This window comes from Scaptodrosophila lebanonensis, unplaced genomic scaffold (genome assembly GCF_003285725.1).
Source record: "Scaptodrosophila lebanonensis strain 11010-0011.00,11010-0021.00 unplaced genomic scaffold, SlebRS2 tig00000092-arrow-pilon, whole genome shotgun sequence".
NCBI lineage: Eukaryota > Metazoa > Arthropoda > Insecta > Diptera > Drosophilidae > Scaptodrosophila > Scaptodrosophila lebanonensis.
The window spans coordinates 4,929,594-4,947,279 of record NW_022060566.1 but is presented as its reverse complement, the minus strand read 5'-3'; the positions used below and the strand labels follow the sequence as shown (position 1 = coordinate 4,947,279).

Here is a 17,686-nt window from a genome sequence, read left to right as displayed (position 1 = left end):
CTCTCTACCTACAGTTTTAAAACACGTCCCTCTTTAACCATCGTCGGTAGATATTACATTTTTTCCCATAGCGTTGACGATTTACCTTTTTTCTTATGTAAACCAATTAGTTATTATGGATATTATCTGATACATATCCTATAACATGTTCTAATAACATGCTATCTTGTTGATGTTACAAACTTACATACCAAACACTATGGGTCCTCACACTTTTCAGTGAAGGGTATACGAATCGGACATTTTTTGCATTTGTAACAAGTTGTTGCTCACCTGCTGATATTCTTCTGCTGTTGCTGCTGCTGCTGTGGCTGCTATGTTTGGTTTTGAAAATATTACAATTTTCAAGTAAATATTAATTTCACTGCGTCAGGTTTTGTGTTGTTGACCACAGAAAAAAAAGGACAAAGAGCACGACGGATGATTTGCAAAGTGTGTTCAAATTGAAACAACCGTTAGAATTTTTACTGTTCTGTGCTTTCTATTTTCGTAATTTGTTAGACGATTGCTTCTCGTCATTTGGATGGCACTTGTCTGAATTCATGTTAAGCGCGTGGCTAACTGGACGCATTCGCACACTGGCGTTGTCGATGCTAAACTAACTGTTCTCTGTACTGCTACTTGTTGGCATTCCGCATTCACATTCACCACAAAGTCAGCAGCAGCTGCGGCGCGGCTGCGGCGGTAACGACAGCGGCGGCTGCTGCTGCTGCTGCGTCTTTCGCATACCGCGGATGCCAGTCATCGAGAACGGTCGTTGGCCGTAGAGAGGGTTTTGGGTGCAGGACGCAAGACGCAGGAGCAACATGTCGTTTAAATGTCGGACGAAGTCGGCTTATCCTGACTTCGTCGTACGTTCATTTTCTGGATAGCTTTTGCTTTCTCAATTCGCTGCGTTGCAAATTGTGCGCTGGGTTACCGTTACCTCTGCTACAGCGTGCAGCGCAAGCTCTTCTCTCCCTCTCGCATCTGCTGTCTGTGCGTCTGCAAAACAGCTTTCAAAGCTTAAAGCACGAACAAGGCGGGAATGTTTTATACATAGTTCTCAATTTTAAAATACAATCATTACTTAGAAAATATTTTGTATCAGACAATTTGTATAACGAAATAATTGGCGCGTAGTCGTATGCGTGTAGGAGTTTGAGGCACGCACGGTTGTGCAAAACCAGGGCTACCGCGTGTGCTTATACTTTTTCATATGTACATATGTATGTAAATGGCTCAAACAAAAATATATATATATATATAAACGTAAAAAATTATCGTTGAACGACAAATTTAAATTTAATTGTCCCAGTTAGAGAAGTACCCAAATAAAAAAATAAAAATGTAAATAACATTGGCGTTAATTAATTTCATTTTAACAATTAATTTTAAATTTAAACAATTTTAGTACGATTTTCAATCGCACTTTTGGGAATGATCGACCCATTCGTGGTAATACTTATTTTAGCTGTAAAACACATTTAATATCAATCTGAAAACAAAATGAGAAGTTAGTTTTATGTATAATGCTTTGTTTATTCTACAGAAACATAAGCTTGTGAACACTAAACAAATGTTATTAGCCTTTATATTATATTATAAATAAACATTGAGAATACACAGCTATGGAAATAAAAAATTTTTAATTTTATGATTTCTTGTAAACAATTATACAAATTCTTGGCTGATGTATAAACACGGATAAATAATTTTGCATTTCAATTTGAAATCTTTGAGCAATCCACCCTTATTATAAGAATGTGAAAGGCATTATTCTAATATATATGTACATATCGAAATATTTAGAAGTTTAGTTAAGTTTAGAAACCCTTACCTAAATCTTACATAATTATTATCAATTTTACATAAATTAACACAAAAAATGTCAACAGTTTTCTACAACATACATCATACTATGATATACAAACTGTTATATCAAGATGATAAATATTTCATAGAACATATATGTATATAAATTCTCTATAATTAAGCATTTTAGAAAATGATTTTTTAGAAAATTGAGACCAATGAAACGAAGAAAAAACGTTCAACAAAATTAACAAAGGAATTATGTTACGTTCAGAGAAGCAAATAATTTGCAGATAAATTCTTTCTATTTTAATGCTTTTAGTAAACCATTATTTTTTTTAGTTGCAAATTATTTGCCTGTCCGGCCATACCTTAAGGCACCCCCACGAAGGCACAAGTTAATAACATTTTAGATTAGTCCTGACACTGTGAGTCCCTAATGCAGGCCACCATCCTGGCAAAATCTGTATGGCAGACATTGTCATAGAAATACAGTCCGATTAACAATTTAAACTGCGCGGGACTCAACGGATATGTGTCCGTTGGCATGATGATGATGGTATTTAGGGGATGAGATCTAATCGCTTCCTGCTCTTCCTTTTTTGTTGGTTTCTTGTCATCTTGCTTATCCTTGCCTATCATCGTCTCTTTCGCTTTGCTTCCCATATCTTGCAGTTGTTCCTGCTTCCTCTTCTGCTGTTGCTGCTCCTTAAATTGTTGGACCATCTGCCGGTAGCTGCAGAAGGCAGCAGCACATTTGGCTATATTCCGCACCAGAGTCTCTGTGTTGCGCTGCTGCATAACCGGCCAACGCAGCAGGTTAACAATAATCGAGTTGAGGTCGAAGATAATCAGATCCGGCATGGATGTGCATTCGTAGAGCTCGACGATGTGACGCGGTGCACTCTCTATGTCGGAAAGGAGAAGGATTAGAAAGTGGCCAGAGGAGCGATGCTTCTCCAGCATGTCGGACAAACTGGTGCGACTCTGTGTGATGATCAGCACATTCTTGCCACATTTGGCTGATTTTTCGCAAAGCTGGGCAAATAGGAAATAAATTGTTCAAATATAAAATGCATAAAGAATCGGCGGTATTTTTTCAAAATCATACTTGCACCAACAGTCGACCGTATTCCGTATTTGACGTGAGATAGATATGATTAATATTTGATGTGCTCATAACTTAATATTGAGATTTAATTTGATTTATTGTTTTAATATAATTGACAGAAGCTGGAGCGATTAAAAGGCGGCAAACAAGCAATCGGAGTAAAAAAAATACTGCGGAGCTGACACGATCAAACCGTGCTTGATAACCAATGCTAGTGACTATGATACGTATTTTCTATATCTGAATTTAAATGAATTATTTCCAATTTAAGACTTGTTATGAAAACTAAGCTCAACATATATTTAAGTTTAAAGAAATTCACAGTCACACGCGTTGCCACATAAATTCCGATAACAGTTATAAGCCGGCTGCCTACGACTATCGATCATTCTCTTTAAGAAACCAAATGACGTTTTTTATTGTCTAAGCAAGCACATGAAAATGCTTATAAAGCTTTCAAAATATAAAGAGGTATTAAGAAATATAAAATAAAATAACTTAGTTATTATGTGTAGAATAATTAACCAAGTGGCAACTCAAACATCTTTTCAACACTATTAGTGCTTACACGCCATCTATAGTTCACCACAGTCCACTGAAATGTATAAACATGACAGCCCTCTTTCACTGATGTTAAGACAGAGGAAAAAACGAGATAAATATATTGTGATGTATTAAAAAATTCAACACAGCCGTGCCGTGCCGACGGACAGAGTGCACAAAACGTAATGCAAAAGAATTGAAAAAAATCATCAAGTATAGAGGCCAAAACTCAGCTAACGCACCACAAAGTCAGGCAAATTAATTTTTTGATTAACAATTGAACGCAAACGTGTGCGCTAGCTGCTAACACGCAAAAAAGTGCGTGTATACAAGCACCAAAAACTGCGGTAAGATAAACAGCCAAAACCGTACAACAAAATAACCAGAAAAATACGAAGCGACCGACAAACCAACCAACCAGCCAACACACACACCCGCAGCCACACTTTAGTACACACTCCAGTGAAAAAGTGCAAGCCGCGAGCAGTTTTTTTTTGTTGGAGGCGAATATAAACGTACCAAGGAGAAAAGAAAACTTATTCCCCAAACTCTGATGCATGCGAATACGTTTCCGTGTTTTTAGGAACCAATATTCCAACGGCAAAGGCAGGCTAAAAGTGATAGCCACAGAGACACACCACACACACGCACGCACTACCACAAAGAGGACACACACATACACGCACGCACGCACGCAAGACAACCAGCAGCGGGCAGAAGGCATAATAGACCTCTAAAAATCAAGGCGCGCGCTCTGGCTGTGTGCGCCACTGCCCCCCAAGAAGAAGAAGAAGACGGCGACGACGTAGTAGAAGAATCGGATTTGGATCTGGACTTGAGTCTAAAGACAAACATAGACGACATAGATCCAGGCCAAAGCAACAATAACACCAACAACGGCGTGCATTCAGTCGTCACGGCAGAAGAGAAGGCAGAGGGCCAACAGCAAAATACACAATTTAACAAAACGGGTACAAAATTTAATGCATTAATTAATAGAAGAAGGAGCCGTAAGTCAACAATAACTGCAATTGCAACAACAACAGCAGCGGCAGAAACAAACACAGCACTGAGAATAGAGCAGCGTATTTGGCGAAAACTTTGCATTGATGGTAATGCATGCTAGAAAACCGCAGCGTATGAACGATGGGTAAATAATTTCAATTACAAATTTAATAACTTTATTCATTCATTCTAGTTAAGTAGTTGAATAGTTTAATTTTTGCCCTTTTGTTTACGTTCGTAGTCTCGAGTCTTTCCGCTTTGCTGCACGCCCATTGCAAGCAAAGCGTTGCTATTGCAGTCATAATTGTAATAGTTTATACATATATATATGTATTTATTGCCTATATATCATTCAGTACCTATTGCGCATCTTATATTTTAGTTATGGGTTCGTTTTGAGTTTTCATTTAGATAATAATATTGCATGAATTTCTTAATTTTACGTTTACTTCATTCTCCAATCGTTCGTAAGGCTTTGATTGTCGTTTTCGCTTTGCGCACGTTTTTCACCACGCATATTGCTCGCTCGCTCACACGCATGCAATTCATATGGCACATTGCTCAGCTGTCACGGGCGGTTGTAATATCGCGCTCTCTCTGTCTTTTGTCGTTTGCAGGCGGCACACACAAGCTCCAATAATTTTTCCACGGCAGCAGAGAGTAAAATTATTTCACATAAATCTGTGAATTTTATTATGTTTATTAAGGTTAAATTAGATTCGTTTTCCATATTAGCGCATGCTGCACTCAAATACTAAATAAAATACTTAATTCCCATAATACGCACACCACCAAGCCACGCCAAGCCAAGCCACAAGACAAATTCAGTCTCAAACAAAAATGCATAAAAGCACAGCCTAGTGAGCAGAGGTCAGGCCATTCGTCCGTCCAAGCAGCTAATAGCAATGGAAACAACGAACTAACATCGTCATCACCAGCTATATATCAGTCAGTTTGCCGGAACTCTGCACTTCAGCAGATTGCCGGCATAATTGAAAAGGCCGTCATCATCAGCAGCAGTAGCATCTTCGCTCTGGAACCGTTGATGGATAAATATATGTATGTATACGCACTAATTCGCAGCAGCAGCAATTGTTGATTTGTATTTCGGAGCAGTCGTCGCATACTGAACGTCGTCGTCATGGCTAGACAATGGGCAGAGCCGTCATCATTGGAAATTCGATACGAAACAATAAACATCGAGGTGCAATGGAAAATCTAGAAGCCATGCAACTTAAATACATGATTGAATTGCCAAGCATAAGCAAAAGCAGCTGCCTCCAATAACAATAACAAATATGCATCAGACCAATGCAACTATTATAACAATGCCCTCCTGCATTATTGTCAACAACAGCAACTTCAATTGGCTAAAGTTGATTGTTAAATGGATCTGTGCAGTGTTGAATGAACGTAAATACAATTATGATGTTTATTAACACAACCAGGCTCGCCCCAACGGGAGTTGTGGATGAACCCATAAATAAGGTGTGCTTGGAATGAAATACCGTGCCGGTTATGCTTGTTTCGGGCTTATGTCGGCTTTGGCCGGCTCTGGGAAGAATGTGCCATCGATAAATATTTACCTCTGCTTTGCTATATAGAACTTCGTTAACAACGTTCATTCTTAAAATCAACATTGTATATAACTCTAGCAAATATGTTTAAATAATAGACATACCTAAGCCAAGTAATGCATGTCATATATATATGCATTAAAAGATATTTATTATCAATGTAATGTCCTACCTTTTCCATCACTAATTCAGTTTATTACTTTGATTTCTTACAGGTACTTTGAGAAGCATACCAGTCACACATCCTACCAGGTGAGCAAACAATATTGCCGCAACGAGGTTCCTCAACTTTAGACGCTTGTGTTCAGCACTTGCAATTTGAATCTATCAGCGCTTACTAATCTAATATTTTGAAGCAATCTTTTGTGTTTGTTTATACATATATTATATTGTAGGTAGCTTTGTTTTTAGTTTGTAACTAATTAAATAGCTTAACTAATCACTTGTAGTAGGACAGAGTTAGAGCCAAAAAGCCAAAGCACAGCCACCAAACGTAGCAGTTGTCAATTCTGATAAAGCTCCAATTATTTATTTATTTGTTTTCCTTCTCACACTTAACTCTCGTGTCTCTGGGGTAACAGCCTTGAGAAAATGTTTTTTGTAGCACTTGCTGAGCAATCCATTTTTTAAATTAGGCAACTCAACCATCCAAATAGCAAATAGTTGCTTTTTCCAAACTCTACTCTATAGATTGGACAAAAGCTTCTGATGTTTTTTTTTTTTTTTTTTTATAATTTGCACAAACGTTTTCCCCCCCAAATACAACAAACATTGTATTTTTGTGTCTGCCCCCATTTTTCTATTCATGCATCATTCTAACAACAAGAACATGAACAATATATCAACAACAACAACAATACCAACAACAACAACTACTACTACTACAACAACAACAACATCGTCACCATCTTTAACTTTGTCATTGTTTGTTCACATTGGGTGCATCATTGACTGATAAGTTTCATATTTGTACCCTATTATGGCAACGCGGCATTGCAGCGAAGCAAGCGAACTAACCTTAATAATTAGCATTTGGATAACTGGAGCGATACTCTGAGTATTTCCCTTTCGATTGACAGCTAAAACAAAAAAAGAACGAACGCGTTTAATGCAAAAAAAAAATAAACAAACATACAAATTTTAAGCAAAAACAAAATTCTACAATTCTAAATGCAAATTTAAAAACAAGAATCAATAAATATGCATAGTTATAACGGATTTTTAAAACTTCAAAATTTACAACTAAATTACAATAATAATAATAACAATATTATCATATGCTTCAAAATTACAACTAACAACAATAACTAAATAATATAAAATCAATCACACAACACCACCATCGAAGGCCATATAAACAAAAGCAACAAGAACAACAACAACTCGTCGTCGTCTTCTTACTTTAATATTGATGCAGGTTTTTCAATATACAATGACCAATAACATTATATTATTAGCAAGTAGAATCGGCTCAACTTTAACTTTAAATATTAAACAATAGTACATTCAATGAACTTCCAATCAACATACATATTCAACAAATGCGTGCGAACAACGAATTACAACAACAACAATTATAATTATAATTGCAACAAAACTAGCTACCCAGACGCCGAGACGAAAGTCTGGGAGCTGCTGCCTAAACATCAATATCACACAATACGTAGCCTTAAAAAACGAACATAAAACTCGCAAAACATTCAAAGAAAGCAACACAAACGTGCCTAAAACATAAAACAATAAATTAACAAACAACAAAAAAAACAACAACAGAGCAGGATCTCATCAAAAACAAAAAAAGAAAAAATAAATAAATAAAACAAAAAACCAACAAACAAAGAAAAAAAATCGACGAATCAACAATTTTTCAACCGAAGGACTTACACGTTAGCCCAAGCCTCAAGCTGCAGCGCCTTTGCAGCATACGAAGCGCCCAAAGCGCCGATAACAACAACACCAACCGGAACAAGAACAGCAGCAACAACATTTTAGAATTCAATAACAAACGCCGGCCAGCCTGGTCCTCGAAGCTTTTACAGCAGCACGAAGTTGTTAAGGAACGTAACAACAACAACAATAACGACGACGACAACAACAACATTTATAACATAAGCAGCAAGAACAACAGCAACAACACGGCCAACATAGACGTGTTGCTGCAACAGCTGAGGCAGGCAAGGGCCAACGGCCACGCCTATCATTGCCAGCAACAAATACATCAGCAGCAGCAACATCACCAACAGCAGCAGCAGCAGCTATTAAAGACAACGCTGACGCCGACGCCGACGACAATACGCTGCACCTCGTTAACGCCACCTATGACGAGCACAAACAATAACACCAACAACAACAACACCAACAACCACAACATTACTAACAACAGCAGCAACATGGCCGTTGATATGTCTCTCGTGGCGCCGCCGTTGATGTCCAATAAAACAACAACAGCAGCAGCGGCCGCCGCAGGAGCAGCAGCAGCCGGAGTAACAACAACAACTGCAGCATCAGCGGCAGCAGCGGCGGCGGCAGCAGCAGCAGCAGCGGCTGCAGCAGTTGCTGCCGTTGGTTTGTATCGCGTTGACGTAAGTATTCATAAAAAATAAAAATAATATAAAAAAAAAAAAACAACAACTATTACAACAACCAACAAAACAGAAACAACAACAACAACTACCAGAACAAGAACAATTACAATAATCAGTACAGCAAGAATAACAACAACAACAATAAGAATAATAGGCATATTAAACCAAACAACAATAATGAAATGATATGAGCGGCTGCAGACAAAAAGGGCAACAGAAATCACAAATTGAACATTTCCAATAATAATAATTATATTATAATATTAAAAGACATGAGTCGAAATGGAATAAATCGAAGCAAATCCAAAACAAAAGCAACACACACACACACACATATGAACAAGTACACACACACACACACCAACACGAACACCACGCAAAAGTTAACAAAAGTCAAAGTTTAAGAAACGCGCTTTTTCGTCATGGCGGCCCGGCAACCAAAATTGTGTATAAAAATTGAAAGTTTCAAAAAAATTAATATTTATATATATGTATGTGTTCCAAGTTTTCTGTTATCTTGTTGTCTCTTTATTTCCACCTATAATGCGTTCGTTTACAAGAATCCAGCCCCGGTCCTACCAACCAAACAACCCTTTCACCTTCCCCCAACTGGCAAAGCAAATTAAAAAGGAGGCTCGCATTTTATTTTTTTTTTTTTTATATATTATTATTATTTTATTTTTTTGGTAACTTCCGTTACAAAATTCCAAATTGCAAAGCATTTCAATAATCAAGCAACAACCAAAAAAAGAAGAAGAGATCATTCATACATTAAAGAATTGGCAAACAAAATTAGAGAGTCTTATCGTAGCGACAAAATGAAATTTGAAAAACCCCAAAAATGTTCCCCATTTGAAATGAAACTACACTAGATGGCAAAAGTAAATTGATTCAAATAACAATATTTTTTTTGGACATATAAATTAAATTAACCTTATAATGGATATATCTATAGATAAAAAACGATTCGAAAAGGCGCTCGGACGTTAAATAAAAGCCTCAAAGACATACCTCTATAATAGATAAAGCTTTAAAGATACATTTAGAGGTAGCGCAATCCAGATTTCCTATTCTCTGCTCATTGCAAAATATTTTCAAAACTTCCAAGTCTACTAAAACATGAAATTTAAATTCCCAGCCCAAGTATTATTGGCTGTAAATCAAACGATCGTCAAATCGCTGCAACAACATTGTATATCTAAACGATATTAGTAATGCTGCTTTGAACTCAAAACCTATAATCATGATCGATCGTAAAACGTGTTGGAAAATATGGTAACAAGTTCATTTCAATACATTTTTGCCAACTATGTGTGCGTTTAAGTATTTTTTATAATTTAAGTATTATATATATAAATATATATATCATTTAAATATAATTATTGTAGTTACTAACCCATTGGCACTGCGTTTCTTGATCAACTTTCGTACTGTCTTGTGTCATATCGTCGCCATAGCGAACACAAGTTGGCTTAGCAATATTGTTGTTTCGTCCGACCGATCTTACTAAATGCATAATGAATTCTTTTGACAGAGCTCAAAGTACAGCAGTTCAAAACGCGACTATGAACGCGATCGTTCATCGAACTATCGCGATCGTGACATCTCACCTGGCGCTGGTGGCGGCAACGGCGGCAGCGGCGGCGGCGGTGGCAACGCTGGTGGTGGTGGCGGTGGTGGCCCACTGAACAATGGCAACAGCTATCGCTCACAATCACCGGACATAGATTCGCCCTCATCACGGGGCGGTGTTCATAGCTCTCATGGTGGCGGCAATTACAGCTTCATACAGAAGATGCGCGATCGGGATCGCGATTTATACAAGAAGGATAAATATTCCGGTGAGTAATTGCTGTTTGAAAAGAAATCATTCCTTAACAATATACTGCATTAGATCTATAATTGGATCAGCGACGATTCAATTAAAGAATGATTTTATTAAACCCCTTAGCGAGCTTCGAATGTGTAGATCAGTTTCAGAAATTAGCTGTGTAGCGTAAAAAGAACGATTGAGAAATGGATTCGTTAACTTAAATCTACAATTGGATCGGTCATATTTCAATTAAAAACGACCTTTCAAACTTTCTCGACAGTATTTCCTTTTCAAATCGATAGTCTTATACTTATTTTTGGAAGGTTCGAAAACGTACAACAGAATTAAATATCGATTGAGAATTGATTTTTTCAATCCCTGATTGACCGTTCGCGAAAGATATCAATGAATCTTTAAATTCCATTCGTATTTCCTTGCCTTTCGATCGATTAAAAAATGATCTGACTTCGTAACATACATAGTTTTTCTTTGGTTTTATATCAGTAAAATGTTTTCTGTAATTAACATTAGTAATTATGCATTTTTCGGGAATTTAGTATAACAATCATTTGATTTCACTTTAGATAAGCGAGATCGGCGCGGCAACGATCGGGACTCGGAGTCGTATCGCACGAATCATGACAGGGATCGGCGGGGCGGTGGCGGCGGCAGCAGTAGCGGAGCAAAACTCTGTTCATCCCGAGACAATGACAAACGCTCAGGCTCGGATGATCGCGATCGGGAGCGCATGCGCGACAAGCGAGATCGTGGCACAGACCGTGACAGGGATATGTACAAGAAGGACAAGTATACAGGTCAGTAAAAGACAATCGAATACAAATCCCACATGATCCAATAAGAGATGCCTTCTTTGTTGCAGACAAACGCGAGCGCAGCGATCGTGGAGAGCGCGTGCCGCGGTATGGCGACTGGAGTGAGCATGTTAGCTCCTCGGGTAAGTCATCTTCCTTCAGAAATTGACTTCGACAGGAAGAAAAAGAGAGAGACAGAGAGAGACGAAGGGAGGGAGAGAGATATAATAAACTTTACTGATCTTTTTTTTAGGGAAAATGTATTACTACAATTGCAAGACGGAGGTCTCCCAATGGGAGAAGCCGAAGGAATGGGCGGATAGAGAAAGGTAAGGTCTTGTGACGCTCCACGTAGGGTCCACAAGCTGTGCGCACATTAGACATTATTAACTGGTCTATGCTTATCTGATTGCAGAATTTTACCGCGTGATCAGCATCGTGAGAAGGACTACCGCGACAAGGAACGCGATCGAGATCGCGATGATCGCTTCCCAAGATCGGGTAGGTATTAATATAATATAAATTAATTGTCTTATTTAACATTCGCTTATATTTTATAGCTTATAAACATTCCAATTCATCGCGCGACAATTCACGACTGAGATGGAATTACGACAACGATGGTGGGCCGCCCAGTCATCGAAGGCGTTTAGATGGTAAGTAATTGCACTTGACTATAAACTAGACTACACGTTCACATTTGATTGTGATAAAGATATCAAGCGAACAAAAAAACCCAAAAACAAAAATCTAGCTGCACTTGATTGTTTGCAGTAATCACTAGAAATGTTTAGCTAACATTGATTAGTGATTAGTTTAAGCTTTAAGTTAATAATTACTATTAGAAGTAATCTTATGGATTACTCAAATTAGTTATTAATCACTGATTATTTTTACATTTGATTCACATTTTTGTGTTTACCCACAGGTCGACATAACGATAATGCTGACATGGACATAAGCGGTGATTCAACGCCCACATCGGAGGCAAGCTACTCGCTGACGGGCACACCCACCACACATGGCGGTGCGGCGCTAAACGATCCAGCTGTTGTCCTGCCACCGGGCGCTATTCCGTGTGCAATGGGGAATGCATTACCACGACTAGCATCACATCCCAATCCGATGTCGTGTGTCGGTTCTGTGCTGCCGATGGGAACGGCAGCAGCTGCTGCTGCAGCAGTCGCTATGCACTTTTCGGCCACAACGGTGGGTGCCGGTGGTGTTGTGGTCACCGGCGGTCCCGTTAGCGGCGCTACCATGTTGCCCACCACCGGCCTTGCCTCAGTGCCGCCAACAATCGGTGGCACGCCCATGTCGTCAATCTCCAACAGCAACAGCAGCCTTAGAAACTCAGTTGTCGGCCACATTGGTTCAACGTCCAGTGTAAGTACAAAGATCAGAAAATAATATGCCCTTCATTATACCCTGTAAATCCTGCCCGTTATCGTGTCCGTCTGTATGAACGAGGAGAACTTTTGAAACGTAAAAGCAAGGGACACCAAACTTGGTAGATTTAGTTAATTACAAATTTGATATTGCCTCAATATTTTATACTATAACTGTATCGATCGGTGTTCAAATCCTGGTTAGTGTAATAACTATTTTGTTTATTACAATATATTTAAATTTGGCATAACCAGGTTTCCTTTAATGTACCACTGTAAAGCTTTCAAAAACTATAGGTAGAAGCAGAGGGTATGGGTATAGCGCATAGAAGAGTCTATTCTCTCCAATTACCAACAGTTTTCTACTTTTCCACAGACAACGGTGCCGACTTTAACAAATCAGGAGCATCATCTAAACTCGAATGCGCCGGGGCCGCCAAATAAGCTGCTAGTGGGCGGAAAGGAGACGTCATCGCTGATAATGCGCCAACAGATGCTGAGCGGCCTCGATGTTGGGCATCATTTGATGGCCGCTGGCGTGCCTGGGTCTGCTGCCGTCAGCGCAGGCGGCTCTGTTGTTGTTGGCGGCAGCAGTTGTAGTTTAATAGGTGGTGGTGTCGGCGCTTCCACAGACGCAGTGAATCATGCGTACAATTCGGTTAATTCCGTTTCCGCTAGCAGCTTAAGCAGTTTAAGGTGAGTGTGTGTTGATTACAATGACGAATTAATTACCAACATGGTAATCATGCATTTCATTCAATTTTGTAGAGATAATCCCGTCAACTCGCCACTGTATATGCAACATCCGCATCACAGTTTGTCCCCATCATTGAATTACACCAAGAGCCCGATCCCAACGATTGTGGGTCACACGAACAATGTGAATGCCACAAATATAGCTAGTTGTGGTGGTCTAAGCAACGCCTATACCTGCAATCCACCATTCACAATGAAGACTGTTGACGGCAGCGGCGTAATGGCCGGTGTGGCAAGTGTTGTTGTTGCTGGTGGCAGCGGCGGCGTTGGCCCCTCTGGCTGTGCTCCAAATGCCAACAATATTGTGACCGGCTTGGGCACTGTCAGTGGTATCAGCGTCATCACCTCCATGGGCAGCAATAGTCTATGTTCCAGCGCAGTGCTGCCCGGCGAGGGACCGCCAACGCCTACACAGGAATTAGATTTAAGTGGCTCAGCTTTAGAACAACAACATGCTGCTGCAGCAGCAGCAGCGGCGGCAGTTGCTGTGATGCAGGCAACGCAGCAACAGGCAGCGCAGCAGGCGCAACAGCAACGCAAGCGTAAGTCCATTAAATAAACAAAATTTAATTAAAATTTCTCCATTCACTTTTTATGCACTCTTTTGTTTTGTTTTTCTCTTGCAGTTGATGGCGCTGCCTCGGCCACACTGAGTACGCTGCAAAGCTGTGTCACCTCCTCCGTGCAGGCGGCAAACTTGCGTGGACCCGAAATATCGCCCAAGCTGGCCAAATATTTTCGTGCTGATTTGATTGCGCATGTGACCAACTGGCAAGCGGAGGCCCTGGAGCGTCAGGTAAGACAAAAAACCTATATATAAACAAAAAAAATATAAAATATAAATTACATAAATTCCACAATATTGACTTTGTCCGTCTGTATGAACCGCGAGATTTCTTCAACCATAACTGCTAGATATATCAAATTTGTTATGTAGATTTGTCTAACCTATATGCACAGTGCAATTTATCACTCATCATATATAGCTTTGTTTTTTTTTTTACTCGAATGTATCATCGTTATATCTTCTAATAATATTATTTTAAGATATTCTGAAGTTTCATTGAAATCCTAACTGCCATAGGAAGGATCGGTTAAAAATTTAAAAATATTTGTGTATGTCTTTATGTTTTAAATGCTGTCTCACTAATAATTTCAAAAGTCATCGAAATAGAATCAATATGGAACGAAGTCGATTTCAATTGTTTGACCGTGTAGGGCGAGTAAAATAGCAATGAGATCCATTAAATGATTTATAGTAAAATAAAATTAATATTTAATTGAATTAACAGGACACGCGAATAGAAATAATAATAGGTTTTATCTACCATTTTAAAATCCCATTAAAACATTTAATGTTTTGATTCTAAAACTCATACTTATCTTTATGAATTTCCTTGTATTTCTGGATAGGCGCAGAAATGCTGTGAGGATACGCATCTATTTGGTGACATTACCTGCACACGTATCTGCGCCGAATTGAAATGCGCACGCAGTCTGGTGCGTAGTACGGAAATCAATGCCACTCTGCAGGAGCAAAAGTAAGTTGAAAACAAATCATCCTTGCCAATATGAGACAAGCTTGAACTAATCGTTTATTTTCTTTTTATAGAATTATGTATCTGCGCCAACAAATACGCCGTATTGAGGAGTCGAAGACTCAGAACGCGTTCATGTCTGACGATACTTAGGATCAGGAGCAAATTAGGCTGCGCGTGCATCGTAAATTGGCGGTAAGGCTTAAAAAGAGCCCGCTATGGCGCAGCTGATGATGATGATGATGCTAATGCTAATCAAGCTCGTGCTCAAGCTGATGTTGAAGCTGAAGTTGAAGCTCGATGAAGCAGTCGGCAACAGCTACGGTCAGTCAATGGCAGCGGAAGCAGCAGAAACAGCAGCAGCGACTGTTGGTGGCAGCAACGGAAACTGTTGATGGCAGCTAAGTAGCAGCAGCAGCAAAAATATTAAGAGCAACAACAACAACAACTACTACTACTACAATAACAACCATAAGACCACTAAGGAGCTGGGCGGGCAGGGCTAGCAAAGTTGCACACAAACAACTCACCAAACACACACGCATGCACACACAACGGCGGCGGCATGGGAAGCTAAAAAGAATAGAATCCATAATATGAAAAGGAAAAACCCTAAAAATAATTTATGATTAGCAAAAGTAATTTTAAAAGAAATCAATTTTTTAATAAGCATGAAGTAAAGCAGCGTGTATTGTAAACAAACAAACAAAGAAACAAAACACAAATGCCGTTCAAAATTACTAAACAAGAAAAAACAAACACTTAAACCATTTGATCGATCCGCAAAACTAGAGAACGCAAGTGGATATACAACCAAGACCCACACCCACACACCCACAGCTAACTGCAAACAAACAGACACAGATACGACAAAAAAGAGTTCAATAACAGGTCAACAGTTTTGTAAATGTATGTATAGCCAGCAAGTAAGCAAAAAAGCAGGAGAGCGATTAACCAACCAACCAACAACAACACCAATAACAACAAGCAATATAGAAGAAGCCTCGAAAAGCAACAAAACAAACAAAACAAATTGCGAAAATAAAAAAGTCAACATAGTATACTCAAATGCAATAAAGCTAATTTAACTATACATAGAAATTATACATATATGTATATACACATATAGATATATCTATATATAGCATATGGAAATGGAAATTTATATATTTACACACGCGACAGCCTGCAGCCAATAAGAACGGCAAGGAAGAACAGGATGTGGTGGTAGCAGCAGAGCAGCAGCAGCTCAGTGGAATTGCAGCACAGACTTAAAAATAAAAACCAAATTGAATCAAACCAAACCCAGACCTTGCAAAACAAAAACCAACTTAACAAAGACTATGAATATATGGGCGGGTGAATACATACACACACACACACACACATACACACAAACAGACAGACAGACCGAGAGACGGATAGACGAAGGGACACACCCACATATTAAGCCTTTTGTAAAACGCCTAGAAAGCATAAATGAAATGAGTGATGAATGGGGAAAAGCAAGCGACATTTTTTTGTGCTGCTCTTTGCGTTTAGCAGAGGACTCATCATCATCATCATTATGAATAAATACATACACATATGTAAAAAGAAATCGGATATATACTACTATATATATCGTAAGTTTGAACAGTGCGCCAATTTGTATTGTTAGTTAGTTACCATTTTTTATTTGGCATTGCATTGATTGATAAAACAAAAAGGCTCCCTCTCGCGCACTTTCAAAGTTCATAGTTTAATGCACACACACACACCCCACAAACACACACACACACATAAATACCAGAATATACACATACGCGGTTCTTCATTAACTTGGTCAACAACTATCTTGTGAACCAATTTTGAAAGCTGTAGAGACCCCGAGCCGAGCTGAGCCTTCTTTTTTTCTCACTTCATGCCTCTTTTTTAATTATTCACACACACACACACGTATATATATATATATAAATATATACATATATATATATATATATATATATATATATATATATATATATATATATATATGGTAAACATATAATTTTGTCGTTAGTTACGAAACGCTATTTATTTTCTTGGCAGAGCAGAAACTGTATAAATAATAATAACAAAGCAAAGAATGCAATGTTTTTACCAAGTGGGGATTTTTTTAATTTTTGAAAAAATGCTAACTTTTTTTTATATAATTAAATGCAAAACTTTTTTTTCTTCTTCTTCTTGTGATTTAAGGACAACAAACGTAATGAAAGAATAACTAAAAAAAAAATAAAAACAAAAGAAAAATAATAATAATGCGCGTATGTAAGTGTAATATGAGTTATTAAAAGATTAATAATAACGATTGTAGATATACATATAAATAAATACGATGATATATTATATATATAAATATATATATTTAAATACAAGCTACAAAAAGTAAAACCTTATATTAGCTAAGCGAAAAGAGCGAAAAATAGAAACTTTTATGATTAAAAACGAATTTAAACGTATGTTTTCTTCTATTCACTGCTTCCTTGGTTTGTGTCCCATTTTTACTTTCCTCAGTTTGCATTTCAGTTTCGATTTGTTTTTCAGTACAGCGGCGCAACAACAACAAACCAAAAAAAAAAGATTGAAAAAAATCGAAACGAGCATGAAATGGTTTTTTCAAAACAAAAGCAAAGCAAAACCGAAAGAACCCGACTACCCTAATAAGAACACTTGACTGCCCAAAAGGTGCCGCTGCAAGCAGCTGCGCCTAAAACGCTACTCTAAAAAAATATATAGCACAAAC

General features: G+C 38.3%; 2 protein-coding genes across 2 annotated transcripts; one reads left to right on the top strand and one right to left on the bottom strand.

The window, feature by feature from the left end:
• Positions 1–1,961: 1,961 nt before the first annotated feature.
• On the bottom strand, positions 1,962–3,204 carry LOC115627290. The gene is made up of 2 exons (XM_030522922.1): positions 2,906–3,204; positions 1,962–2,832 (listed from the first exon to the last, which is right to left on the bottom strand). Exons 1-2 carry the CDS (start codon positions 2,972–2,974, stop codon positions 2,209–2,211), a joined length of 693 nt encoding a protein of 230 aa, XP_030378782.1. The 5' UTR covers positions 2,975–3,204; the 3' UTR covers positions 1,962–2,208.
• Positions 3,205–3,657: 453 nt separating this feature from the next.
• Positions 3,658–15,985, top strand: LOC115627063 (WW domain-containing adapter protein with coiled-coil homolog). Its single transcript, XM_030522609.1, has 15 exons — positions 3,658–3,795; positions 4,032–4,598; positions 6,246–6,282; positions 10,150–10,456; positions 11,013–11,243; positions 11,309–11,383; positions 11,494–11,569; positions 11,656–11,741; positions 11,801–11,896; positions 12,169–12,626; positions 13,005–13,324; positions 13,397–13,926; positions 14,011–14,180; positions 14,798–14,925; positions 14,997–15,985. Exons 2-15 carry the CDS (start codon positions 4,558–4,560, stop codon positions 15,073–15,075), a joined length of 2,634 nt encoding a protein of 877 aa, XP_030378469.1. The 5' UTR covers positions 3,658–3,795; positions 4,032–4,557; the 3' UTR covers positions 15,076–15,985.
• The last annotated feature ends 1,701 nt before the right edge of the window (positions 15,986–17,686 follow it).

What these genes read in the sequence shown, in the direction of transcription:
- LOC115627063 (XM_030522609.1), top strand. Translation starts at nt 4,558, where the DNA reads ATGGTAATGCATGCTAGAAAACCGCAGCGTATGAACGATGG. An exon ending in GAATGGGCGGATAGAGAAAG is followed by an intron (nt 11,570 to 11,655) that starts GTAAGGTCTTGT and finishes ATCTGATTGCAG; the next exon opens with AATTTTACCGCGTGATCAGC. An exon ending in GGCGCAACAGCAACGCAAGC is followed by an intron (nt 13,927 to 14,010) that starts GTAAGTCCATTA and finishes TTTCTCTTGCAG; the next exon opens with TTGATGGCGCTGCCTCGGCC.
- LOC115627290 (XM_030522922.1), bottom strand. Translation starts at nt 2,974, where the DNA reads ATGAGCACATCAAATATTAATCATATCTATCTCACGTCAAATACGGAA. An exon ending in ACGGTCGACTGTTGGTGCAA is followed by an intron (nt 2,833 to 2,905) that starts GTATGATTTTGA and finishes CTATTTGCCCAG; the next exon opens with CTTTGCGAAAAATCAGCCAA.